The sequence below is a fragment of the Hemitrygon akajei genome, chromosome 30 (genome assembly GCF_048418815.1).
Source record: "Hemitrygon akajei chromosome 30, sHemAka1.3, whole genome shotgun sequence".
Lineage (NCBI taxonomy): Eukaryota > Metazoa > Chordata > Chondrichthyes > Myliobatiformes > Dasyatidae > Hemitrygon > Hemitrygon akajei.
The window spans coordinates 44,320,298-44,348,048 of NC_133153.1; the positions used below are offsets into that span (position 1 = coordinate 44,320,298).

Consider the following 27,751-nt stretch of genomic DNA (forward strand, 5'->3'; position numbering starts at 1 on the left):
CAAATGACCAGGTGCTGTGTCTTACCGTGGCCGATATGAGAAGAACCCTGTGCAGGGTCAACCCACGGAAGGCTGCTGGACCAGACAACATCCTTGGTAGAGTGCTCAGAGGATGTGCAGACCAGCTAGCAGATGTTCTCACTGACATCTTCAACATCTCCCTGAGCAGCGCCACCGTTCCAACGTGCTTCAAGGCCGCCACCATCATCCCGATGCCGAAGAAGTCTTCAGTGTCCTGCCTAAATGACTACCGTCCCGTTGCACTCACATCATGAAATGTTTCGAGATGCTTGTCATGAGGCATATCAAGACCCTGCTGCCCCCCTCACTGGACCCCCTGCAGTTTGTGTACTGGCCCAACTGCTCAACAGATGACGCCATTGCCACCAACCTCCACCTGGCTCTAACCCATCTGGACAAAAAAGGCATATACGTTCAGATGCTGTTCATAGACTTCAGTTCAGCATTCAACACAATCATCCCTCAGAAACTGATTGGAAAGCTGAGCCTGAACACCTCCCTCTGCAACTGGATCCTAGACTTCCTGACTGGTAGACCTCAGTCAGTCCAGATCGGGAGCAGCATCTCCAACACCATCACACTGAGCACGGGGGCCTCCCAGGGCTGTGTGCTCAGTCCACTGCTGTTCACTCTGCTGACCCACGACTGTGCTGCAACACACAGCTCGAACCACATCATCAGGTTCGCCGATGACATGACCGTGGTGGGTCCCATCAGCAAGAATGACGAGTCAGCTTACAGAGAGGAGGTGTAGCCGTTAATGGACTGGTGCAGAGCCAACAACCTGTCTCTGAATGTGAACAAAACAAAAGAGATGGTTGTTGACTTCAGGAGGGTACGGAGCGACCACTCCCCGCTGAACATCGACGGCTCCTTGGTAGAGATCGTAAAGAGCTCCAAATTCCTTGGTGTTCACCTGTTGGAGAATCTCACCTGGTCCCTCAACACCAGCTCCAAAGCAAAGAAAGCCCAGCAGCGTCTCTACTTTCTGCGAAGGCTGAGGGAAGTCCATCTCCCACCCCCATCCTCATCACATTCCACAGGGTTTGTATTGAGAGCATCCTGAGCAGCTGCATCACTGCCTGGTTTGGAAATTGCACCATCTCGGACCCTGCAGCGGATAGTGAGGTTAGCTGAGAAGATTATCTGGGTCTCTCTTCCTGCCATCACGGACACTACACGCTGCATCCGCAAGGCAAACAGCATTATGAAGGACCCCACCACCCCTCATACAAACTCTTTTCCCTCCCGCAATCTGGGAAAAGGCACCGGAGCATTCGGGCTCTCACGACCAGACAATGTAACAGTTTCTTCCCCCAAGCTATCAGACTCCTCAATACCCAGAGCCTGGACTGACACCTTGCCCTATTGTCTTGTTTATTATTTATTGTAATGCCTGCACTGTTTTTGTGCACTTTACGCAGTCCTGTGTAGGTCTGTAGTCTAGTGTAGTTTTCTTTGTGTTGTTTTTTACATAGTTCAGTCTAGTTTTTGTACTGTGTCATGTAACACCATGGTCCTGAAAAATGTTGTCTCATTTTTACTATGTACTGTACATAGTTATGGTCGAAATGACAATAAAAGTGTCTTGACTTGACATAGAATGTGCATACACTCTTCTCTCTGTTGGACCTGTTTTCAAAAATAAAAATCTTATAAAATTTGTAAATTTATGCCATCTTGTTGATCAGCTATTCATACAAATTCAAATCATTATAACTGATAAGAAATAATCAGAAATATCTTCTAACTCTGGATAATGAGCACGTGGTTTGTGTTTGTATTCCTAACTTTGAATAGCATTATTCACCAATAATTTTCATTTTTCAAACTCATTTATATGGTGAATGTTCCTTGTTTTATTCCTGCTTAATCTACAGAATTTTCTGTACCACCAAAGTTGTGTGAATGAAAATTGGACACTGGGAAATGCTTGAAATTGAGATGGAACAAAACATTGGGAATGGGAACAGAATCTCTTGGCACAAGAGCAGAGTTAACTCTCCATGTTGAAAACCCTGCCCCAGTTCTGATGAAAGTTCTTTGGCTTGAGATATTAACTCTGCTTCTTGTTCCTTATTTGCTGCCTGAGCTGTCAACATTTTCTGCTTTATATGAAGTCTGTACATACAGATGTACAACTAGTTCTGTGGATGTGTGTGGAGTTTATGCAGTGTTCTGTACATTATCATTTATTCTGTGGTTTTCCCTCAGATACCCAGTCAAGCTTCAGCCAGTTGCCTATTTCTACCTCGCTCTGTGATATCCCTCCTAGGATTACTGAGTTGTTGGAAAATGAGCAGGCTTGGGATTTTGATATCTTTGAATTAGAGGCTGCAACTCACAAAAGGTAAATTGAAATAATAGGTTGAGGTAGTAAGGGGATTTGCATGGCAAACGTGTGAAAAAAGATCAAATCAGTTCCGTAACATTTTGAAATATTTGGGAAATGTGTTCAGGTATGATTGATAAAAGAATAAATGCCATTTACAAGGCTGATTGGGTCATAACCTTCATGGGAGGAGGTTGACTTGTATTAGTCCAGAATGGATTCAGGTTCTTGTTTCTTGTTCAGGTCAAGAAGCAGAGCTCATAGCTTGAGCTGACAAGTTATTAGACTTCTGCTTGGTTGTCTTTTATGAAGTCCAGGACTTAAATGGGGCAGAACTTGTTGATTATTCCAGGAGAGTTTCTTGACAATTTGTAGATAATCCAACCAGGTATTGGACTACACGACACATGGGTTTTTCATTGCACCTATTCATACATGTACAGATGACAAACTCGACTTTGACTTTGATCCTGGACAGGTGATTGGAGTTTCATTGGGAGAACATTTCAGAATGGTGATCAAAAGTTTTCAGGTAGTTATGAATAAGGGTACGACTGGACCTCAGGGTGTGTGGAGTTGCTAAAACGGGATTGTTAATTACAACAGTATTACACAAGAGCTAGGGTGAGTAGGTCGGGATGACCAGGGAAAGATTAGATAGGGTGAGCTTGTTTTCCCTGGAGTGAAAAGGTGGTGGAGTGACCTGACAGAGGTGTATTAAATGATAAGAGCTATAGGTTAGGTAGTACGAATGTTTTTCCCATCTCAAAATGAGAGCGGAGATTTCAGGTGAGAGTAACAGGTTTAAAAGGGCATTTGAGCGATGAGTTCTGAATTCCCTGTCAGAAGTGGTGATGGAATCAGATACAATTACTACATTTAAGAGACATTTATACAGATATTTGAAAAGACAAGGCAAAGAAGAAAAAATGTGGACCAAATGTGGACTAAATGAGATTGGTGTAGGCAGTCATGGACACGTATGCATCATGTCTCTTGCGGTATAGATCTGTGTCTCTATAATACAGCCAGGCATCACTATTGCATTAGCGCAGAGAGATAGCAGACAACTGCAGGAAACAATGTTGTGATAGTAGGGAATTTTAATTTTCCACATATTGATTGGGACTCCTATACTGTTAAAGGTCTAGATGGGTTAGAGCTTGTAAAATGTGTTCAAGAAAGTTTTCTATATCAATATATAGAGCTACCGACTAGAGAGGATGCAATATTAGATCTCCTGTTAGGAAATGAGTTAGGACAGGTGACGGAAGTGTGTGTAGGGGACACTTTGTTTCCAGTGATCATAACACCATTAGTTTCAGCTTGATCATGGATAAAGATAGATCTGGTCCTCGGGTTGAAGTTCTAAATTGGAAAAAGGCCAAATTTGAAGAAATGAGAAAGGATCTAAAAAGCGTGGATTGGGACAGGTTCTCTGGCAAGGATGTGATTGGTAAGTGGGAGACCTTATAAAGGAGAAATTTTGAGAGTGCAGAGTTTGTATGTTCCTGTCGGGATTAAAGGCAAAGTGAATAAGAATAAGGAACCTTGGTTCTCTAGGGGTATTGGAGCTCTGATAAGGAAGAAAAGAGAGATGTATGACAGGTATAGGCAACAAGGAGCAAATAAGGTACTTGAGTATAAAAGTGCAAATAAATACTTAAAGAAATCAGGAGGGCTAAAAGAAGAAATGAGGTTGCTTTTGCAGTCAAGGTGAAGGATAATCCAAAGAGCTTCTACAGGTATATTAAGAACAAAAGGATAGTAAGGGATAAACTTGGACCTCTTGAAGATCAGAGTGGTCAGCTATGTATGAAACCAAAAGAAATGGGGGAGATCTTAAGGCAACACGAGTGAATCTGCAGATGCTGGAAATAAATAAAAAAACACAAAATGCTGGCAGAACTCAGCAGGCCAGACAGTATCTATGGGAGGAGGTAATAACGATGTTTCGGGCCGAAACCCTTCATCAGGAGTCAGGGAGATCTTAAATGGGTTTTTGCATCTGTATTTACTAAGAAAACTGGCATGGAGTCAATGGAAATGAGGCAAACAAGTAGTGAGGTCATGGAACCTATACAGATTGAAGAGGAGGAGGTGCTTCTATCTTGAGGCAAATCAGAGTAGATAAATCCCCAGGACCTGACAGAGTATTCCCTCGGACCTTGAAGGAGACTAGCGTTGAAGTTGCAGGGGCCCTGGCAGATGTATTTAAAATGTCAGTATCCATGGGTGAGGATATTGTTCTGTTGTTTAAAAAAGGCTCTAAAAGTAATCCGGGAAATTATAGGCCAGTAAGTTATAAGGCCGGTAGTAGGTAAATTATTGGAAGGAGTACTAAGAGATAGGATCTACAAGTATTTAGATAGACAGGGACTTGTTAGGGAGAGTCAACACGGCTTTGTGCGTGGTAGGTCATGTTTAACAAATCTATTAGAGTTTTTCGAGGAGGTTACAAGGAAAGTGGATGAAGGGAAGGCAGTGGATGTTGTCTGCATGGACTTCAGTAAGGCCTTTGACAAGGTCCCGCATGGGACGTTAGTTAGGAAGATTCAGTTGCTAGGTATACATGGTGAGGTAGTAAATTGAATTGGCTCAATGGGAGAAGTCAGAGAGTGGTAGTGGAGGATTGCTTCTCTGAGTGGAGGCCTGTGACTAGTGGTGTGCCACAGGGCTCAGTGCTGGGTCCATTGTTATTTGTCATCTATGTCAATGATCTGGATGATAATGTGGTAAATTGGATCAGCAAATTTGTTGATGATACAAAGATTGGAGATGTAGTGGACAGTGAGGAAGGTTTTCAAAGCTTGCAGAGGGATTTGGATCAGCTAGAAAAATGGGCTAAAAATGGCAGATGGAGTTTAATACAGACGCACTTTAGAAGGAAAAACCAAGGTAGAACATACAAGGTAAATGGTAGGGCACTGAGGAGTGCAGTAGAACAGAGGGATCTGGGAATACAGATACAACATTCCCTAAAAGTGGAGTCACAGGTAGATAGAGTAGTAAAGAGAGCTTTTGGTACATTGGCCTTTATAAATCAAAGTGCAGGCAGTCCCCAGGTTATGAACGAGTTCCGTTCCTGAGTCCGTCTTTAAGTCGGATTTGTACGCAAGTCGGAATAAGTATATCCGGTATTATTTAGCGTCAGTTAGTCAAACGTTTGTCTTAGTATATAGTATATATTTTACCTTTCTATGCATATAAAACACTTAAGAAATGTGTGTATTCCAATAATTAAACCACTGTGTTGCTTAGTAATAATTGTAGCTTTCGTTGGGGCAGGGCCTTTCACATGTTCCATTATTCTCGCTTTATCCTTTAAAGTTGTTCCGATCGTTGACAGACTGTAGCCTAACGCTTTTCCGATGACCGATGACGTTTCACCTCTTTCCAAATGCTTTATTATCTCCACTTTATTTTCAATTGTGATCGTTACCTGTCAATGGAACAGAAACACTGCGGGCGGCAGGTCCCAAGCTCCACCAGGTCCTAAGGACCACTGCATTGAATTCCCCGGGTCCTAAAGTCCACTGCACTGAGACAGGTTAAATGGGACAAGTGGGGGCTGTGCTGGGTTTGGGTATTTGATCCTCCACAATATTCTGCGTGGGAATTTAAACTGGAGGTGGCAGTGTTTTTTTTTACGAGGTCGAGTTGCGAGCTCGACATCAATCCGGCATGAATAGAGAGCATGCTCGGGAGCGGTCTGTCACTGGATCGAACTCGGGAACCTCCGTTCTCAAGCCCAGCGCTGATCGATCTCACTGCACCACCAGCCGGAAAAGGGGGAGGTGGGGTCAGGGTGAATCTTGCTAAGAAAAATTTAAGCCAAATACAAAGTTATACACTCAACACAGTGTTAACGACAATGGCTTAAAATGACGGATGGCGCGCGATCCGACTTAAGATGGCAGATGTCGTTGCGATCTGACTTAAAATGGCAGACCATGTTCTCCTTCCTGGGTTCATAAGTACGAGTTGTCTGTAAGTTGGACACTCGTAACTCGGGGACTACCTGTATTGAGTATAAGAGTTGGAATGTTATGGTGAGGTTGTATAAGGCATTGGTGAGGCCGAATTTGGAGTATTGTGTGCAGTTTTGGTCACCGAGTTACAGGAAGGATATTAATAAGGTTGAAAGAGTGCAGAGAAGGTTTACAAGGATGTTGCCGGGACTTGAGAAACTGAGTTACAGAGAAAGATTGAATAGGTTAGGACTTTATTCCCTGGAACGTAGAAGAATGAGGGGAGATTTGATAGAGGTATATAAAATTATGATGGGTATAGATAATAAATGCAAGCAGGCTCTTTCCACTGAGGTTAGGGGAGAAAAAATCAGGATTTGGGTTAAGGGTGAAGGGGCAAAAGTTTAAAGGGAACATTGGGGGGGGCTTCACACAGAGTGTGGTGGGAGTGTGGAATGAGCTGCCAGATGAAGTGGTAAATGTGGGCTCACTTTTAACATTTAAGAAAAACCTGGACAACTACATGGATGAGAGGTGTATGGAGGGATATGGTCCAGGTGCAGGTCAGTGGGACTAGGCAGAAAAATGGTTCGGCACAGCCAAGAAGTGCCAAAAGGCCTGTTTCTGTGCTGTAATGTTCTATGGTTCTATGTTCTATTCTTGTACCCAACTCCATGAGTAATAAATGCCTTACCGTTGCTTTCCTGATCACCTGACACCTGTATGATGTTTGTGTTATTTATAAAGACACTCAGGGCATTTCAATCACCACCTTTCTCATTCACTTATCATTTGTTAAAAAATGTTAAATTTTTGTAAAATCTCACTTTTACTCACTATTCTGTGCTATTCATGAAAATCTAAACTGACGGATCTCACTGTAACATAGTATCTGTAAAGGAAATGGGCAGTCAACATTTCAGGTCAAGGACCTTCATCTGGACTGTAAGGGGGAGGTGGTGGTGTAGAAACGTGAGGAAAGGGGGTGGGCAACATGGTAAGTTTTAAGCGTAGAGGAGCCCACATTAAAGAGCACTGAATAGGTAGAGAAGGTTGGACAAGATGCATCTGAATCTCTGTCTCGTCTGGAAGAGTTGTTTATATCCCTAGACGGCAGTAAAGGAAAGGGACAAGCGTTATACCTCTTGTAGATGCAGAGGAAGGTGCCCTCCCAGTTACAGGTGTAGTGGGTCACAAGTTTGAAACTTAGATAGACTCGAGGTTTAGAAAGTTGTATGGGTGGGCATGGTGGCACTGTGCCCAAAAAGATGTAACCTTTAAATCGATAAGCTGTCTAAATCTCTTATCTTTTGATCTAGGCCTCTAGTCTATCTTGGACTAAAAACCCTGACACGTTTTGGAGTCTGTGAATATTTAAACTGTCCTGAATTGACTTTTCGCTCTTGGTTACAAGTTATTGAAGCAAATTACCACTCCTCAAATTCCTATCATAACTCAACACATGCTGCAGACGTGTTACATGCAACTGCTTATTTCCTTAACAAGGAAAGAATTAAGGTAAGTTAAAGTGCTTCTGTTTTGGTTTAAAATAGTCTGTCACCAGTAACTTTGCTCACTGACCTTAACATTTGATCTAGTGAGCATTGCTTGTAATAAAACATTGAACAGTACATACCATTCAATCCATAATGTGCTGATCTTTGAAACTACTTCAATGTCAATCTAGCACTCCCTTCCTATGTAGCCTTCCATTTGTCTATCATCCATGTGCCTATATGAGTTTCTTTAATGCATATGCCACTACCACCACCCCGGCAGGCAGTGCATTTCAAATACCTACCACTCCATTATATAAAGAAAAATTACCTTTGACATCCCTATCCCCTATTTTTCCTTAAAGTTATGCCCTCTCATATTAGCCATTTCCCCTGGGAAAAGTTCTCTGGCTGTCCACTCCCTCGAGCCTCTTGTACAACTCTGTCGAGTCACCTCTCATCCTCCGCTCCAAAGAGAAAAGCTGTAGCTCATGCAGCTTTTCCTTTTAGGGCATGCTCTTTATCCGATGCAACATCCGGGTAAATCTCCTCTACATCCTCTCTAAACCTTTCACATCCTTAAAAAGAGGCAAACAGAACTGAATGCAATACAATACTAAAGCATTTTGTCTATTTCTCACTATCCTGAGAAACAGATGTCTATCTTAGCAGCTCCAAAACCTGGGTGACATTTTCATATTAGTTACTATGTGTTATGTCACTGGCATTTAGGGCAGCATGTTCTTGCTTTGCTTCATGGGAATTCCACTTCAGAGAATTGGTATAAAATTTACTCATTTGTATGGGGGGGAATCAATACCCAATTTGTTTTCAACTGGTATTCTTTAGACATGCACGGTGATGCAGGTTTGCCTTTTAAAATAAAAACTACAATAAAATTATTTAGGAGCTGAATTTCTCCCTGATCCCTTGTCCCATAGCAACCTGCTTCATGGAATAAATGAGAGCGTAAACTCTGGTTTTGCGATATAGTTCAGAGTTTTGAATAGTGTTTTTGTCTGTTGTGCAGCAAAGTCTGGACCGTACTGATGAGGTGGCGGCTCTTATTGCAGCCATTATCCACGATGTTGATCATCCTGGCAGGACAAACTCGTTCTTATGCAACGCAGGCAGTGAGCTGGCTCTTCTTTATAACGACACAACTGTGCTGGAGAGTCACCATGCAGCACTGGCATTTCAGCTGACTACACACAATGACAAGTGCAACATCTTCAAGAACATGGAGAGGTGAGCCCATTAGACCTTTGGTGACTATGACCAGGGAATCACTATGCTGAATATAGAAAATGGTGTAGGATCTCAGTATTTACATTACAGATTGACTGAAAGTTGAGTAATGTAATGTGGAGAACAGAACTAATGTGTCTTTGATCTATAAGATGGAAATGGGCCCTTCAGCCCAACTCATCCCTGATACCCCTCTCAGCCAGTCCCTTTTGCTGGATTTTGGCCCATATACTTAAACACTTAATGTACTTATTCAACTGCCTTTTAAGTATTCTTATTGTAGCTGGCTTGGCCAGTTTCTCTGGCAGCTCCTTAAACCTATCCCCTCTAGATTTTGGTCTCCTTTCCCTGGGGAAAAAGCTGTTCATTTAACCTGTTTATGCCCTTCATGCTTTTACATATCTCTATTAGAGCACCCCTCAATCTCCCAAGTTGCAAATATCAAAGTCTTAGACTTTTCCCTGTAACTTACATCCTCAAATTCCCATAAACTGGAAAGAGTGGAAAGAAGATTTTAATAGCATTTTTCCTATAATGAATGGCCAAAACTGTGCACAATACTTCAAAAGCAGCCTCACCAATGTCTTGCACAACTGCAACGTGATATCCCAACTCTAATACTGAGTGCCTTGACTGACAAGGCCAGCTTGCCAAATGCTTTCTTCACCACCTTGTCTACCTATTCAGGGGATCATGTACTTGAAGTCCAAGGTCCTTCTGTTCCACAACATTCACCATGGCTCTACTCTTCACTGCAAAAGTCCTACTTTGATTAAACTTCCCAAAACGCAAAGTCTCACACTAAATTGGAAAAATAAAACCTTTTCTCTTTCTTTGGCAAGTTAGCCAGTTGATCAAGATCCCTGTAATTTTTTCATAACTTTCTTCCCTGTCCACGAAACAATAGATTGCAGATCTGGGCAATGCCAAAGGCTTGAAACAGAGTACTGAATCATTTGAAAGGTAGCTCACTGCAAATTGTTTCAATAAATGTTATCAAAATGTTTTTTAAAGCAAATTCATAGATCAAACTAAAAATGAGTATTGGAGTGTTGACGTAGAGTCATAGAAAAGTACAGCACAGTATCAGGACTTTAGATCCATCTAGTCGGTGCTGAACCATTTAAACCCCATACTCCTGAAAAACCTGCACTGGACATAGGCCTCCATACTGTTACCCTCAGTTTACCTATCCAAAGTTCTCTTAAACATTGAAATCGAATGCACAACTTGCACGGGCAGCTTATTGCATGCTCTCATAACCCACTGGGAAAGGAAGTTTCCCCTCATATTCCCCTTAAACTTTTCACCTTTCACCCTTAAGCTATGACCCTTCTAGTTGCAGTTCAACCCAACCTCAGTGGAAAAGGGCTGCCTACGTTTGCCCAATCTGTACCTCTCATAATTTTATGTACCTCTATAAGATCTCTCAATCTTCTACATTCCAAGGAATAAAGTTCAATCTTTCCATATAACTCAGGTCTTCCAGACCAAGCAACATCCTTGTAAATTTTCTCTGTACTCTCAACTTTATTACATCTTTCCTGTAGGTAGGTGACCAAAACTGCATGTAGTACTCCAAATTAGGCTTCACCAATGCTGTATATAAATTCAATAGAACATCCCATCTCCTGTAATTAAACTTTGAGTTGTGAAGGCCAATGTGCCAAAAGCTTTTTTTATTACCCTATCTACCTGTGACACCACTTTCAATGAATTATGGACCTGTATTCCCAGATCCCTCTGTTCTACCACCCTCCTCAGTGCCCTACCACTTACTGAGTAAGACCTACCCTGGATGGTCCTCCTAAAGTGCATTACCTAGCACTTGTTTGCATTAAATTCCATCTGCCATTCAGCCCATTTTTCCAGCTGGACTAGATCCTACTCCAAGCCATGATGGTCTTGGTGGCATCTGCGAATTTGCTGATTCAGTTAACAATATTATCCAGATCATTGATATAGATGACAAACAACAAAGGACCCAACAATGATCCCTGCAGCACACTACAAGTCACAGCCTCTAGTCAGAGAGGCAACATTGTATTACTAGCCTCTGCTTCTCCCACGAAGTAGATGTCTAATCCAGTTTACTACCTCATCTTGAATGCCAAGTGACTGAACATCTTGACCAACCTCCCATGTGGGACCTTGTCAAGTGCCTTCCTTAAAATCTGTTGAGACAACATCCACTGCCTTGCTGTCATCAACTTTCCTGATAACTTCCTCAATAAACACTTAAGATTGGTTAGACACGACCCACCATGCACAAAACCATACTGACAATCCTTAATCCATCCATGATTTTCCAAATACTTATATACCTAAACCCTTAGAATACCTTCCAATAACTTTCCCACTATTGCTGTCAGGCTCACCAGCTTATAATTTCCTGGTTTGTTTTTAACAGCCTCACTTGAACAGCGGAACAGCATTGGCTATCCTCCAAACCTCTGGTACCTCACCTGTCACTAAGGATGACTTAAGTGTCTCTGCTGGGGCCTGGCAACTTCTACACTTGACTCCGCAGGATCCGAGGGAACTCCTGGTCAGGCCGTCGGGATTTACCTACCGTAATTTGCCTCAACAGAAACACCTCCTCCCCTGTAGTCTGTGAAGTTGATGCTGTTTTCTCTTACTTATATGGACTCTGTGTCCATCTCCTGAGTAAATACAGAAAGAAAAAAATTCATTTAAGATCTCCCCTTCTGTTTTGGATGGATAACCATTCTGATCTTCCAGAGGACCAATTTTGTCCCTTGCAATAATTTTGTTCTTAACATGTGTAGTATCCCTTAGGATTCTTCTTCATTTTATCTGCTATGGCATCCTCTTGCCTTCTTTTAACCGTCCTGATTTCTGAAGTGCTCTCTTGCATTTCATATACTCTATAAGCACCTCATTTGTTCCTATCTGTCTATATCTGCCATACACCTTTTTCTTAACCACTGCCTCAATATCTCTTGAAAACCAAGATTCCTTACACCTGTTACCATTACCTTTTATTCTGACAGGCACATACGAGCTTTGTATTCTCAAAATTTCATTTTTGAAGACCTCTCACTTACTAAATACATCTTTGCCAGAAAACAGCCTGTCCCAAACCACATTTGCCAGATCATTTTACCATCAAAATTGGCCTTGCTCCAATTTAGAATCTCAACCCGCAAGCCAGACCAATCTTTTTGCATATTTACTTTGAAACTAATGGCATTGTGGTCACTAGAATCAGTGTTCCCCTACATTAACTTCTGTCATCTCCCCTATCTGATTCTTAATAGTGGATTGCACAGTCTCTGATTGGGACTTCCAGGTACTAATTAAGAAAATTTCCCTAAACACATTTGACAAACTCTATGCCATCTAGCCCTTTTACAGGAATCCCAGAAAATATGTGGAAAGTCAAAATCACCTACTATAACAACCTTGTGTTTCTTGCAAAAGTCTGTGATCTCTGTACAAATTTGTTTCTCTAAATCCTTCGGACAGTTGAGTGGTCTGTGATATAGCCCCATTATATAGTCATACCTTTCTTATTATTCATTTCATAACAGCGCACTAGATGAGTTCTCCTGTCTGTGCTGACTGAGTACTGCTGTGACATTTTCCCTGAGTATTAATTCCATGCCTCCCCCTTTAATCCTTCCCACTCTGTTGGGTCTAAAACAATGGAACCCTGGAATATTGAGCTGTCAGTCCTGCCCCTCCTGCAACCAAGTCTCACTAACAGCTACAATATGATAATTCTTGATGTTGATTCATGCCCTGAGCTCCTCCGCCTTTCCTACAATACTACTTGGATTGAAATATATGCAGCTCAGAACACCAGTCACAGTATGCTCAACATTTGATTCCTGACTTTGTGGTCTTCAGCATCTGTCTCCACACCTCTTCACTAACTATTCTGCCACACTGGTTCCCATCTCCCTGCATTTCTAGTTGAAACCCCACCGTGCAGCACAAGGATATTAGTCTCCTTCCAGTTTGGGTGCGAACAGTCTCTTCAATACAGGTCCCACTTTTCCTGGAAGAGAGTCCATTGATTGAATACTATGTAAATATTGTCCCTATGCAATTAGTTACACTGCATACAATTATAAAGAAAATAGATTTACAAATTTCAGCTTCATTGAACAGTTAGTAAGAAAAAGGAAAAAAAATTAAAGGGCCTGTTACAGTCAACTCAGTCCAAATGTGCACATAAATTTGGAGCTCATTTTGAAGTTGTCTTTAACTCACGCACTTGACCCATGTTCTCCGTGAAAGTACACACCAACTTTTGAACATCACCCAAAATCCATCTCAAACAAATAGGCCCCCACACAGCAGTATTGGCCCTTCTTCCTTGAAGCCATTTGTCTTCACAAAGCACCCTGTGCAGTCTAGACAGCGTCCTCAGCCAACTTTCTGGAGTGGTTTAAATTAATGTGGCAGGGGGATGGGAACCAGTATGATAAAGCTGAGAATGAGCCAACAGATTTACAAGTAGATGATAGGTGTAATATGAATGTAAGGAAGGACAAACCAATGATTGTGTAGTAATGCAGACAGAGCAAAGAGTTAAATTGTACCAGAGGCAAAATTCAAAAGGGCAAAGAATACCGGGTTGAGGTGCTGTATTTAAATGTGCATAGCGCTTGGAATAAGGTGGATGAACTCATGGCACAAATAGAGAGTGGTCAGTATGACATTGTGGGCATCATTGAGTCATGGCTGAAAGAGATCATAGTTGGGAGCTTAACATCAAATGATATGCTTTATATTGCAAGGACAGGTAGGAAGGCATAAGCGGTGGTGTAGTTCAGTTGATAAGAGATGGAATTACATCTTTAGAAAGAGGTGGCATAGGGTCGGAGAATGTTGAATCTTTGTGAAACTTCAAGGGTAAAAAAAAAACCCATTATGGAATCAAAGGCCTCCAAATGGTAGCCAAGATGTGGGGTTGAGATTGCAAAAGGAGCTGGAAAAGGCATGTTAGTATCACAGTGGAATAAAGGGAATTACAGAGGAGAGGAGCTTGTCCAGGTGGATTGGAGGAGGATATTGGCGGGAATGACGGCAGAGCAGAGTTGGCTGAAGTTTCTGGGTATAGTTCACAAGGCGCAGGATAGATAAGTTCCATGGTAGACATTGCTGTCAAATGGCAGGGTTAGGTAATGGTGGCTGACAAGGGAAGTTAAGGACTGCATAAAAGCCAAGGAAAGGGCATATAAGGTAGCAAAAATGAGTGGGAACTTGGATGATTAGGAAACTTTTAAGAAGGGAAAAGATGAAATATAAGGGCAAACTAGCCAATAACATTAAGCAGGACACCAAAAGATTTTTCAGTTATATAAAGAGTAAAAGAGAGGTGAGAGTTGATATTGGACCATTGGAAAATGATGCAAGTGAGGTAACGGGGGACAAAGAAATAGCAGATGAACTTAATGGGTACTTTGCAACTGTCTTCACTGTGGAACATGGCAGCAGTGTGCCAGAGGTCCATGAGTGTCAGGGAGCAGGAGTGAGTGCCATTGCTATTACAAAGTAAAAATGCTCGGCAAACTCAAAAGCCTTAAGGTGGATAAGTCACCTGGACCAGATGGACTACATCCCAGAGTCCAAAGAGCGATTGATGAAGAGATAATGGGTGCATTGATCATAATCTTTCAAGAATGACTTGATTCTGGCATGGTCCTGGAGGACTGGAAGGTTCCAAATGGCAAAAGAAAGGAAATTATAGGCCAGTTAGCCTAACCTCAGAGGTTGGGAAAGTGTTTGGAGTCTTTTATTAAGGCTAAGGTTTTGGGGTGTTTGGAGAAGAATGATAACATGTCCAAGTCAGCATAGTCAGCAAAATATTGCTTGACAAATCTGTTAGAGTTCAACAAGGGAGTAAGAAGCAGGGTGGACAAAGGAGAGGTACTGGATGTCATTTACTTGGATTTTCAGAAGGCATTTCGTAAGGTGCCACACGTGAGGGTGCTTTACAAGATAAAATCCTACGGTGTTACAGGAAAGATAACTGGCATGGACAGGCAGGAGGCAGTGAGTGTGAATATAAGGGGCCTCCTGCCAATCAGCCACTGCTTTATCCATGCTAGAATCTTTCCTTTAATACCATGGTCTTGTAGCTTGATAAGCAGCCTCGTGTGTGGAACCTTGTTAAGGGCTTCTGAAAATCCAAGTACAGAACATCCACTTTTGTCTATCCTGCTTGTTATTTTTTACAAAGAATTCCAACAGACTTGTCAGGCAAGATTTTCCCTTGAGGAAATCATGCTGACTATTCCCTATTTTGCCATGTACCATAAGTATCCTGAGACCTCATCCTTAGTAATCGACTCCAACATTTTCCGAACCACTGAGGTCAACTAACTGGCGTATATTTTCCTTCCTCTGCCTCTCTCCCTTCCTGAAGAGTGGAGTGACATTTGCAATTTTCCAGTCTTCCAGAACCATTCTAGAATCTAGTGATTCTTGAAAGATCATTACTAATGCCTCCACTTCTTTTTAGCCACCTCTTTCAGTATCTTGGGGTGCACACCATCTGGTCCAGGTGACTTATTTACCTTCAGATCTTTCAGTTTCCCAAGAATCATCTCCCTAGTAATGGTAACTTCACTCACTTTGACCCCTGACCACCTGGAACTTCCACCATACTGCTCGTGTCTTCCACAGAGAAGACAAATGCAAAATACATATTCATTTCTTCTGCCATTTCCTTGTCCCCCATTATTACCTGTCCAGTGTAGTTCTCCTATGGTCTGTTATCCACTCTCGCCTCTCTTTTACACTTTCATGTATCTGAAAATCTTTTGGTACCCTCTTTAATATTACTGGCTAGCTAACTTTCGTATTCCATCTTTACGTTAATGACATTTTTAGTTGCCTTCTGTCTTTAAAAAAGCTTTGCAAATCCTCTTAATTTTCCACTATTTTTTGCTGCATTATGTGCCCTCTCTTTGGCTTCTCTTGTTGGCCACAATTGTCATCTTGCCTTTAGAATACCACCTCCTCTTTGAGATGTGTATATATCCTGTGCCTTCTGAAATGCTTCCAGAAATTCCAGCCATTGCTGCTCTGCTGTCATCTTTGCTACTGTTCTTTTCTAATCAATTCTGACTAACTTCTCCCTAATGCCTCTGTAATTCTTTTTACTCTAATACTGATACATCTGACTTTATACTGATAATCTTCCTATTTCTGGCTTCACTCGCACATGGAATGGGTAGCAATCCTGAAGTCACAACTTTATAGAGTCCTACCCTTTAACTTAGCACCTAACTTCCTGAACATACTTTGCAGAACCTCATCACTCTTCCTGTCTTTGTCATTGGTACCTACATGGACTGCATCCTCTGGCTGTTCCCCTCCCACTGAGTGAGCTACGTTTTCTCAGGCTTCCTATCTCCAATTTGCCACCAAAATGCAGTGAATCACTGTCTTTTCTACTCAACGGAGAGACAGAGTGAGCTATGTCTTCTCATCTTCCAGTCTCATTTGACGCTGCTCAAAGCTGCTGAATCATGAATGTGTATTGAAATTAAAAACAGAAAATGCTAGAACATTTAAGAGGTCAGGAGAATCTGTGGCTCGTGATCACTGGTTTCAGTGGCATGTGGGACCAGGAACTAGATCAAGCCCCCGATTAGCCAAATGTCCTTTTGCTCTCCCTATGCCTTATGGAAGCTGGCCCACAAAGGCAACTTGCAGTCCACAGTGTGGAGTTCAAGATTTGGATGGTTTAGTTCTCTGTCGATAGTCCCTCCAGAAACAATCCTGACATACTATCACAATGTATCATCAGTAGCTTGGTGCTAAGTGTTCTACGTAGGCATGAGGTGACCACTTTCTGTATTAAATACCAACTACCGTTTTTCAGCCCATTTTTTCAGCTGGTCTAGATCCCACTTCAAGCTTTGTTTATATTTGCTGTCCACCACACCTCCAATCTTGATGTCATCCACAAATTTGATGATCCATTTAACCACATTATCATCCAGATCATTGATATAGATGACAAGCAGCAATAGACCCAGCACCAATCCTTATGCACACCTCTAGTCACGGGCTTCCAGTCAGAGAGGCAACCCTCTATGATCACTCTCTGGCTTCTCCCACAAAGCAAATGACTAATCCAATTTAAAAAGCAAACACGAGGAAATCTGCGGATGCTGGAAATTCAAGCAACACACACAAAATGCTGGTGGAACACAGCAGGACAGGCAGCATCTATAGGGAGAAGCACTGTCGACGTTTCGGGCCGAGACCCTTTGTCAGGACAAGGGTCTCGTCTAGTCCTGACGAAGGGTCTCGGCCCGAAACATCGACAGTGCTTCTCCCTATAGATGCTGCCGTGTTCCACCAGCATTTTGTGTGTGTTGACTAATCCAATTTACAACCTCATCTTCAATGCCAAATAACTGAATCTTCTTGGACCAATCTCCCATGCAGGTCATTGTCAAATGCCTGCTAAAGTCCATTGAGACAGCATCCACTGCCTTGTTTTCATCAGCTTTCTTGATAGCTTCCTCAAAAATCTCTAAGATTGGTGAGACACGACCCATCACATACAAAGTTATGCTGCATCCCTAATTAATCCTTGTTTATCCAAGTACTTATACTGTATATTCGGTCCCTTAGAATACCTTCCAATAACTTGCCCACTGCTGATGTTAGGCTGGCCTATGATTTCCTGGCTTGTTCTTAAAACCTTTCTCTATCAATGGAACAACTTTAGCTATCCTCTAATTATCTAGCAACTCATCCATTGCTAAGGATGTTTTAAATATCTTTGCTAGGAGACTGCAATTTCTGCATAAGCCCCCCACAGGCCCCCTGTGAGGGCCCCCCACAGTCAGGCCCTAGGAATTTATCTACCCTAATTTTCCTCAAGACAGCAGGCTCTTCCTCTGTAATATGTATATGGTCCATAACCTCACTGCTGCTTTGCCTAACTTCTAACTGTGTCAGTCTCCTGAGTAAGTACAGATGCAAAGTATCAATTTAACCTCATCTCTGACCCTTCTGCGGAAGACTCTGGTTTTCCCATTGGTCTGGTTAGACTCAAAATCAATTCCTGAGGGAGTGCCTCAGAAGAGATGGTACTCACTGTAGCCAAGGGTCACTGTTGAACTGAGTGAATTTCAACCTTTTTGATAAATCTTCTGTAAATTTTAAATTGCTGGGAATTGAGGGGAAGATCTTGCTTGTGTCCTACCTAGCAAAGGAAGATAGTTCTGGTCTTCAGAAGCAGATTGTCTCCTGTCCAGAACATCTGTCACAGCTCCTCAAGAAATAATCTGTGACTCAGTAAGCCTTCAGCTTCTTCAGAAGTAGCTTTCTTTCCAACAGAGTTGGGTCATGTGGTGACCATTACTGATGGAGTCGCTGACTGCTGCACAGTTCATTTCCATTCACAACTCAGTAATGCAATGCTGCAGTCAACTGCACAACCTCCAGGTCTGGCCTGAGAAGTTGTATCTATACATCACAGGTGCTGGGCAGTGGCTACTACTGAGTCCACTCACTGTAGCCCACTAAAGTTCACAGCTAACCAGAGGCCAGCACAAATGCAGAGTAGATGAAGTTTCTTCTCCTGTGAATGATTTGCAAAACACAACTCCAAAGCTTTTCCTCAGTGACGGGATGTATATCAAGGACACTTTGGAGTATTCTTCACCTAACCTAACTCCAACTACTGAGGTTCAGTGTCATACAGAACAAAACAACCTTGATCAACACAACCCCCTAAACAAGAGTTCCTCCATCAGGGATGCCCTACGGTTAGATTCTATATGCTGCCCAAAGTGCATCTTGACTCATTGTGGTGCCATTTGGAAGCAACCCACAGCTTTGCAGACTCTTCACACAGGGACACCTGAAAACCATCTACCTTCCCTCAGTACTGCACTTACCAATTCAATATTCATTGCTGCTCTGTCAAATTCTGAGAGCTCCCTCACCAGTATCACTTGGAACAAACTCACTAGGACTGCAGTAGTTTGTCTCACCTTCTGAGAGTTAGTTAAGGGATAAGCAATAACTTCAGGGACACTCATTTCTAATTAAAAATCACCAACAAAAAAGGACAATATTGTTAGATTTGGCACCCTGTTGGTCCTCTATCTCGGTGTCTGTCTTTATGTCATTGTTTTGTCACATTTTGCATCTGTGTGAGATTGTTTCTGCAAAGCAGCTTGGACAGTGGTGCTGTGTTAAACTGGGGCAATGATTTTGGCAGGAATGAATACCGGATTCTCCGACAAGGTATCATCGACATGGTCTTCGCTACTGAAATGACCAAACACTTTGAACACGTCAACAAATTTGTGAATAGCATCAACAAGCCTTTGGCTGGACTGGAGGAAAATGGCATTGGGGTAAGCATCGTATTGTATTCTGTCCCGCTCAATCCTGCTGTCCAGTACATGGTTAAATCATCGATCAGGATATGCATTGTGATGTTCAGTGGTGTCCTGAAGAGTTGTTGCATTGACAGAATAAAAATAGATAAAGTAAGTTCTGTATTGATTTCAGACAAATCCTGGCTGAGTATTTCTGACTTAGTGCACTGACAAGCAGCATTGTGGGAATGTTTCTGCATGCAAGCAGAGGGGGGGAGTTGGTTATGGTGTCTGCATGCGAACAGTTTGGGGAACTGGATGCTATGGTACCTGTGCTGGCAGGATTGGTTTTGAACAACAGCACTTAATGTTGAGTTGAAGGTCAGGCAGTTCTGAGGGCAGTTTCCAGTGATTTGATTATAGATTTCTTCTTTTTACAATGTTATTTTGGGTTTAATCTGAATGTCCGCAGGGGACCAGCAAGACATAATGTGTGTGGAATCATAAGCTAGTTTGTAATCCACTGTAAGGAATGTGTTGCTTAATGAAAGTCCCCCCACACCATGGCTTGATGTGCATCTCCCCCCCCCCCCCCCCCACACGTGCCACGGTTTGGCATGCACCCTTTAAATTACTGTGTTTAATTCATTTCCATACCAGGCACACTGGGGACCCCATTTCCAGATGTTTTCTTAGGCCCAGTATGAAGCATTGAGTGTACATTAAACATGGCAGGAGTGCATGTAAAGTGTTGTGGACCTGGATCACTGTACTTGTTCTGATGATGGAAAAATTATTTACTGAAGCTGTTTGTGCCCAGAGAACAAGTGGTTCTAAATATTTGGCAAAGGCTTGGAACCACGTAGCATATTGCTTGTTGTGTGTGTTATTGAGGGGTAGTGTAGAGCACACCAGGATGCTAACATCTACTACCATTCTTTGGCTTCTCCCACAAAGCTAATGCTTAATCCAACTTAATACCTCATTTTGAATGCTAAGCAACTGAACCTTCTTGATGTTAAAGTCCACGTAGATAACATCTACTGCCTTGCCTTTATCACCTTTCCTGATAACTTCCTCAAAAACCTCAATAAGATTGGGCAATACCCACCACACACAAATCCATGCTGTCTATCCAAATACTCATATCCAGACCCTTAGAATCACTTCCAATAACTTTCCCACTATTTATGTCAGGCTTATCGGTCTATAATTTCCTAGTTTGTTCTTAGGGCCTTTCTTAAACATCTTGTCAGGCCCTCATGATTTATCCACCCTAATTTGTCTCAGGGTAGCAAACACCTCAGTAATCTGTACAGGGTCCATGAAGTTGATGCCTCTTTTATAGACTCTTGTGTCCATCCACTGAGCAAATACAGGTGCAAAAAATTCATTTGAAATCTCTCCCATCTCTTTTGACTCCACACGTGGATTACCATTCTGATCTTCCAGAGGACCAATATTTTCCCTTGCGATCCTTTTGCTCTTAACATATCTGTAGAATCCCTTAGGATTCTCCTTCACCTTTTTGGCTAGGGCAATTTCATGCCTTTTATTATCCCCCCGATTTCTTTAAGTCCATAAGCACCTCATTTGTTTCTATCAGCAATGCACCTTTTTTTTCTTAACCAGCATCTCAAAATCTCTTGAAAACCAAGGTTCCCTACATCTGTTATCTTTACCATTATGACAGGCATATACAAGCTTTGCAACACACACAAAATGCTGACGGAACTCAGCAGGCCAGGCAGCATCTATGGAAAAGAGTAAACAGTTGACGTTTTGGGCTGAGACCCTTCATTGTGTTTTGGACATAAAAGCTTTGTACTTTCAAAATTTTACTTTTGAGGACCTCCTACTTACCAAGTACACCTTAACCAGAAAGCAGCCTGTCCCAATCCACACTTGCCAGATCCTTCCTGATACCATCAAAATTGGCCTTTCTCCAATTTAGAATCTCAACCCCTAGATTAGATCTGTCTTTTTCCATAATTACTTTGAAACTAATGGCTTTGTGAATACCGGATGCAAAGTGTTCATCTACACAAACATGTTACCTGTCCTGTCGCATTCCCTAATAACAGATCAAGAATTGCATACTTTCTTGTTGTGACTTCTACATACTGATTTTAAAAAAACTTTCCTGAAAGCATTTGACAAACTCTATCCATATTGTCCTTTTACAGTATGGGAGTCCCAGTCAATATGTGGAAAGTTAAAATCACCAACATCCTTAAGTTTCTTGCAATAGTCTGCAATCTCTCTACAAGTTTGTTCCACAATATTGATCGAACTGTTGGGTGGTCTGTAATATAACCCCATTAATGTGGTCATACTTATTTCTCAGTCCATCCATAAAGCCTCACTAGACAAGTTCTCTCGTCTATCCTGACTGAGCACTGCCATGGTATTTTCCTTGACTAGTACTGCCACCTCTCCTCCTTTAATCCCTCCCACTCTGTTGCATCTAAAATGAAACCCCAGAAAACTGAGCTGCCAGTCCTGCCCCTCCTGCAGCTAAGTCTCTCTAATGGCTACAGTATCATAATTCCAGGTGTTAATCCACGCCTTGAGCTCATCCATCTTTCCTACAATGTTTCTTGTATTGAAATATACACAGCTTAGGACACTGGTTGCACCATCTCAATCTTTTGATTCCTGACTTTGAGGTCTTAACAACACCTGTCACCACAACCTCTCCTCCATCTGTTCTGGCACACTGGTTCCCATCCCCCGCAACTCAAGTTTAAATCACCCTGTGCAGCACTAGCAAACCTTCCTGATGGGATATTAGGCCCCTTCCATTTCAGGTGCAAACTGTCCCTAATGTACAGGTCTCACCTTCCCTCGAAGAGAGCCCAGTGATCTAAAAGTTTTATGCCCTCTCTCCTACACCAATTCCTAAACCACATGTTAAGAAATCTTCCTATTTCTGGCCTCACTAGCATGTGGCACAGGTAGCAATCCTGAGATCACAACCCTGGAGGTCCTGTCCTTTAACTTGGTACCTAACTCCCTGAATCTCTGCACTTTGCAGAACCTCTGGCTGTTCACCCTCCCATTTAAGAGTGCTGAGGACTTGATCTGAGATATACCGGACCCTACCACCCAGGAGGCAACATATCATCCACAAATCTTGTTTTCATACACAGAACCTCCTGTCCATTACCCTAACTAACAAATCCCCTGTCACCACAGCATGCCTCTTCTCCCCCCTTCCCGTCTGTGTCACAGAGCCAGACTCAGTGCCACAAAAACTTGACCACTGTGATTTTCCTCTGCTAGGTCATTCTTCTGTCTCTTCCCCTCCCCCCCCCCCCAAACAGTATTCAAAGTGTTGTGTACCTGTTGTTGAGGGGGGATGGCCATAGGAGTACTGTGTGCACTGGCCCCTTAACCCCTTTCCCTTTCCTGACTGTCACCCAGTTTCCTGTGTCTTGCACCTTGGATGTAACTACTTCTCTATATGTCCTGTCTTTCATCCCCTCAGACTCCTGGATGATCTGGAGTTTATCCAGTTCCAGCTCCAACTCTTAACATGAAGTGTTAGAAGCTGCAGCTGGATGCACTTCACGCAGGTGTGGTCGACAGGAACATAGGTCTCCCTTGCTTCCCATATGCTGCAAAGGGAGCTTTACACTATTCTGCCTGGCATCTCTACTGTTCCTTAACTGAGCAACTATAAAGAAGGAAGAGCAATAAACTTGAGCAAAACAAAAACTGTACCTACAGCTATTTTGCCTTATCTGACTGAAAAAGTCTGTGATAAAGGCTGTGAACTTCTGTGACACTGGAGCTAAACAGACCTGCCAGAACTCTTGAGTTTGTATCTAGTTTGGCGAACAATTTTGCTTCACCCAGCATACCCAATGTATGCTCAAAAGAGAGTAAACTTTTCCCTCCTCGCTGATTATTCAATTTTATTAGATCAGCACAGATCCTCACTGTGCCATCTTGCTCAGGAACAGGAACAATGCCTACACACCCACTAGAGTTTATAACTCTAGTTATGATGTCAGGTGCCTCCATTCATTTGTTCAGCTTTGACTGTTCATCAGTGGGACTGGTGTATGCCTTGCTGTGGTCAGAGAGTTAGGGTGTCACTCCTGGCCTCAGTTGGGTAGGATATTCTTTCAGTGGCCCTCAGGCCTGGTAACAACTCCAGGTACTTCTCATGCCACTGAGCATTGTTTAGCTAATCCAACCCTGCAATCAGATTCAGCTTCTCGATGGCAGGTCATCCCAGTAGTGGTGAGGAGATTCTGAACAACATAGACATCCTCCTTTAACTGTTTCTCATTCTTACAGATGGAAGTAGTAAACATTCCTTTCAGTGAGCTTATGTTTCCCTGGCCCTCTGAGCACTTTCTTTGTTGGGTTTAGCATAATCCCTGTTTCCTTTGCCAGTTTTGTGAACAGACATTTGGGGATGGCTGTGACATCTGCTGCAATATCTATTTTGAATGTCATTGCCTCACTTTGCAACTGAACCGTTGTACACCAGCCTTATCTATTTGAATCTAGAGCCCCAAGGAAAGCTCTCACTTCATCTGAATCATGGTAGTCTTTGACCTGCTGAAGAACTGTTTTGGAATGACACTGGCTTTTATAATGGCCAACTCTATTGGTGGCATTTCACTTTTGCTGGGCAGAGCTCTTTGACCTGAAATGGAGACTTTTTTTCAGAAATGTCCTGCGGTTGGACATTTTACCTGCTGTTTATTTCACTGGTCTGTTTGAGCTGAGCTCTCCTGTCATATCTTTCTTTAGTCTTTCTGACTGCACCTTGTTTGTACCCTTCTTTCTGTACAGCTTCTAGCTTTACCTCAGCATCATTTTCTTGCCAGAGTTTGCCTGTTGCTGATGGACATTCTCACTCTACCCGACCATAGTAACAGCTTTCTCTAGTGTGAGATTTGCCTGCAACTGAAATCTCTGACAATTTGGTGTCTAGTAGTCCGACAATAATCTGTCTATAATGAACTCGTCTCTCAGATTTCCAGATGCACAGTTGTCTGACAGGGCCCACAATGCCATGATGAAGTCATCCGCACTTTCATCTTGCTCCTGTTTTCTGGAGGTGAACTTTGACCTGTCATATCACATTTTGCTTTCCTGTGAAATATTCTTTGAATTTGTCCTGCACTGTTTAATACTCCTTTTTTTCTGAGCATCTGTCAGCTCTAATCCACCCATGATGTCATCTGCTTTGTCACCCATGCAGCGTATCAGTGTGTTTGATACTCTTCTGAAGCCTGAGTGAGATTGTTTGCAACCCTAAATCTCTCAAAGCATCTGAGCCATCTCTCAAAGTCCCCTGGTTTAGAGAATTCAACTGTCTCGGGTGGGCTTTATTAGGTAAGTAGATATAGGTACTGCAGGTATTTGCACCATTTTCATATTTGTTATTTATTTGGACAACAAAAGTCTTCGTTCTCTGAAAGTTTGACTGACTTCTCTGCTGTGTCGGGGTCTCTGTGCACTTCCCCAGGCTAGTGGCCCACACATTATTACAATGTATCCACTCTTGGATGCAGCTTGAAGGCATTGCCTAGCAACCCTGGACCTTTCTCAGCTCAGCCTCATGGTGCATACATTTAGCAACTAGCATAGGCAGTTTAGGTTGATAAGTCTATGGATATTTTTCAAAGATGTATGTGAATAAGAATAGTCTTACTGTAAATTCTTTCTTTTTGGGGATCTAACATTAGTCTGTAGCACGGATTCATCAATGACCAACCACTTACGACACCATCTTATGTTTGTTATTGAGGGATAGTGCAGAGGACACCAGCATGCAGGATACTCAACTGAACTTTATTGCCAACCTTCCTTGTACAGTATATGAACTCCTCCCAAGGGGGAATGAAACATAGAAAACCTACAGCACAATACAGGCCCTTCGGCCCACAAAGTTGTGCCAAAATTACTAGGTTTACTTATAGCCCTCTATTTTACTAAACTCCATGTACCTATCTAAAAGCCTCGTATCCACCTCCACCACTGTTGCCGGCAGCCCATTCCACGCACTCACCACTCTCTGAGTAAAAAAACTTACCCCTGACATTTCCTCTGTACCTACTCCCCAGCACCTTCAACCTGTGTCCTCTTGTGGCAACCATTTCAGCCCTGGGAAAAAGCCTCTGACTATCCACACAATCAATGCCTCTCATCATCTTGTACACCTCTATCGGGTCACCTCTCATCCTTCGTCACTCCAAGGAGAAAAAGCCGAGTTCACTCAACCTGTTTTCATAAGGCATGCTCCCCAATCCAGGCAACATCCTTGTAAATCTCCTCTGCACCCTTTCTATGGCTTCCACATCCTTCCTGTAGTGAGGCGACCAGAACTGAGCACAGTACTCCCTGGGGTCTGACCAGGGTCCTATATAGCTGCAACATTACCTCTCGGCTCCTAAATTCAATTCCACGATTGATGAAGGTCAATACACTGTACGCCTTCTTAACCACCAATTCAACCTGCGCAGCAGATTTGAGTGTCAGATGGACTTGGACCCCAAGATCCCTCTGATCCTCCACACTGCCAAGAGTCATACCATTAATACTATATTCTGCCATCATATTTGACCTACCAAAATGAGCCATTTCACACTTATCTGGGGTGAACTCCATCTGCCACTTCTCAGCCCAGTTTTGCATCTTTTCAATGTCCAGCTGTAACCTCTGACAGCCCTCCACACTATCCACAACACCTCCAACCTTTGTGTCACTTACTAACCCATACCTCCACTTCCTCATCCAGGTCATTTATAAAAATCACAAAGAGTGAGGGTCCCAGAACGGATCCTTGAGGCACCCCACTGGTGACTGGCCTCCATGCAGAATATGACCCGTCTACAACCACTCTTTGCCTTCTGTGGGAAAGCCAGTTCTGGATCTACAAAGCAATATCTCCTTGGATCCATGTGGCATAGGAGTAACACTATTAGCTACCACTACACTGCTCACCACCAGCAACGGCTTGTAGTTCTAGTCCATTCGAATTGGGTAGTTGAATGCATCTTGTGAAACTGAGATATTCAATTTCTTTGCAGTGGAAGAACCCATTGAAAAAGAGAATGGCTAACAGTCTGAATCAAGTCAAAGTACATAATGTCACCATATAAGACCTAGAGATTCATTTTCTTGAAGGCGTTTATAGGAAAATAAGGAAATGCAACAATTTATGAAAAACTATATATAAAGACAAACAACCAATGTGCAAAAGGGGACAAATTGAGCAATTTTTTAAAAAAAATGTAAATAATACTGAGAACATGAATTGTAGCACCCATTGAAACTGAGTCTATAGGTTTCTCCATTGAGGTGAGTGAAGTTATCCATGCTGGTTCAGGAGCCTGATAGTTGTAAGAAAATAGCTGTTCCTGAACTTGGTAGTGTGGAATTTAAGGCTGCTGTACCTCCTCCCTAATGGTAGTATCTGCTATTTGCCAAACTGTAAATGTCCCACTCCACTGAAACAAGTCTTGCTTTAGTATCTGCAGGAGTCAGTCTGGTCCTGGTGTTGGCTGGCATGCCCATTGTCAAGCCCTCAGCATCCTGTGAAATATTGCCTCACTTCCAATGTGGCCATGTGACTGGGCAGGGGTTTCCTGTGACACCCAACAGGGAAGGTGTCTTTCCTGACCCGCATTGTGTGGTTGTTGAACCACTGTTAGTTATAGTATGTCACTAGGTGACTTCCTCATGCTATGTGGTTCCCAGTTGCTGTCCCGTTAGGTAGCTTCACCTTGGTTGAAGAGCTGAGCTGCTAATTTTTGGAAGCCGTTGGGTTTGCTGGTGGCATCTCTCCCTGGAGACCTGCCTTTGGGCTGAGCGACTGCCATTCCTGTAAGGAGGGGAACAGAGATTCCTGTGTGTGATGGAGACTCATAGTGGGGTGAAGATGCAACTGTTGCCAGAGCTGATAGGAGGGTGTAGGATTTTCTTCACATACAAACTCTGTGCCTTTGTTCACCCTTCAGTTTCAGGTCTGGTGGGAAAGACACTGTGGCTTTGTCTTCTCCCACCAGCCCATGTGTTGTGCTTGGTGAACTACAGTGAACTTTCATTGTTTTATCACAGAGTGGCAGAAGCAATGAGGATTCATCCAGTTTCAACCTCAGCTCCACTGACAACCGAACTTTGATCAAGCGCATGCTAATTAAATGTGCTGATATCTCCAACCCCTGTAGACCGCTGCAATTCTGTATTGAGTGGGCGGCCCGTATTTCAGAGGAGTACTTTGCTCAGGTGACGTGCTGAAGTTTTAATTTAACATTATCCCTGGTGTTTATAAACAGTGACTGTATTAAAGTATAGTAAACTGAATAGCAGCAGTAGTTAGAAGTACAA

The 27,751-nt window shown here is 42.7% G+C and overlaps 1 protein-coding gene across 6 annotated transcripts in view; it reads left to right on the top strand.

Annotated features, from left to right (window-relative positions):
* pde8a (phosphodiesterase 8A) overlaps window positions 1-27,751 on the top strand; it is a 180,722-nt gene that overhangs the window by 121,617 nt on the left and 31,354 nt on the right. For 4 of the 6 annotated variants that reach the window (XM_073032807.1, XM_073032805.1, XM_073032808.1 and 1 more), the window contains 5 exons: window positions 2,236-2,371; window positions 7,644-7,842; window positions 8,851-9,068; window positions 19,294-19,432; window positions 27,482-27,649. In XM_073032807.1, the coding sequence (XP_072888908.1) occupies window positions 2,236-2,371; window positions 7,644-7,842; window positions 8,851-9,068; window positions 19,294-19,432; window positions 27,482-27,649 (860 nt within the window). Of the gene's footprint in view, window positions 1-2,235; window positions 2,372-7,643; window positions 7,843-8,850; window positions 9,069-19,293; window positions 19,433-24,620; window positions 24,755-27,481; window positions 27,650-27,751 lie in introns of those variants that run through there. The other 2 variants (XR_012096766.1, XM_073032809.1) reach the window with 2 other exon arrangements.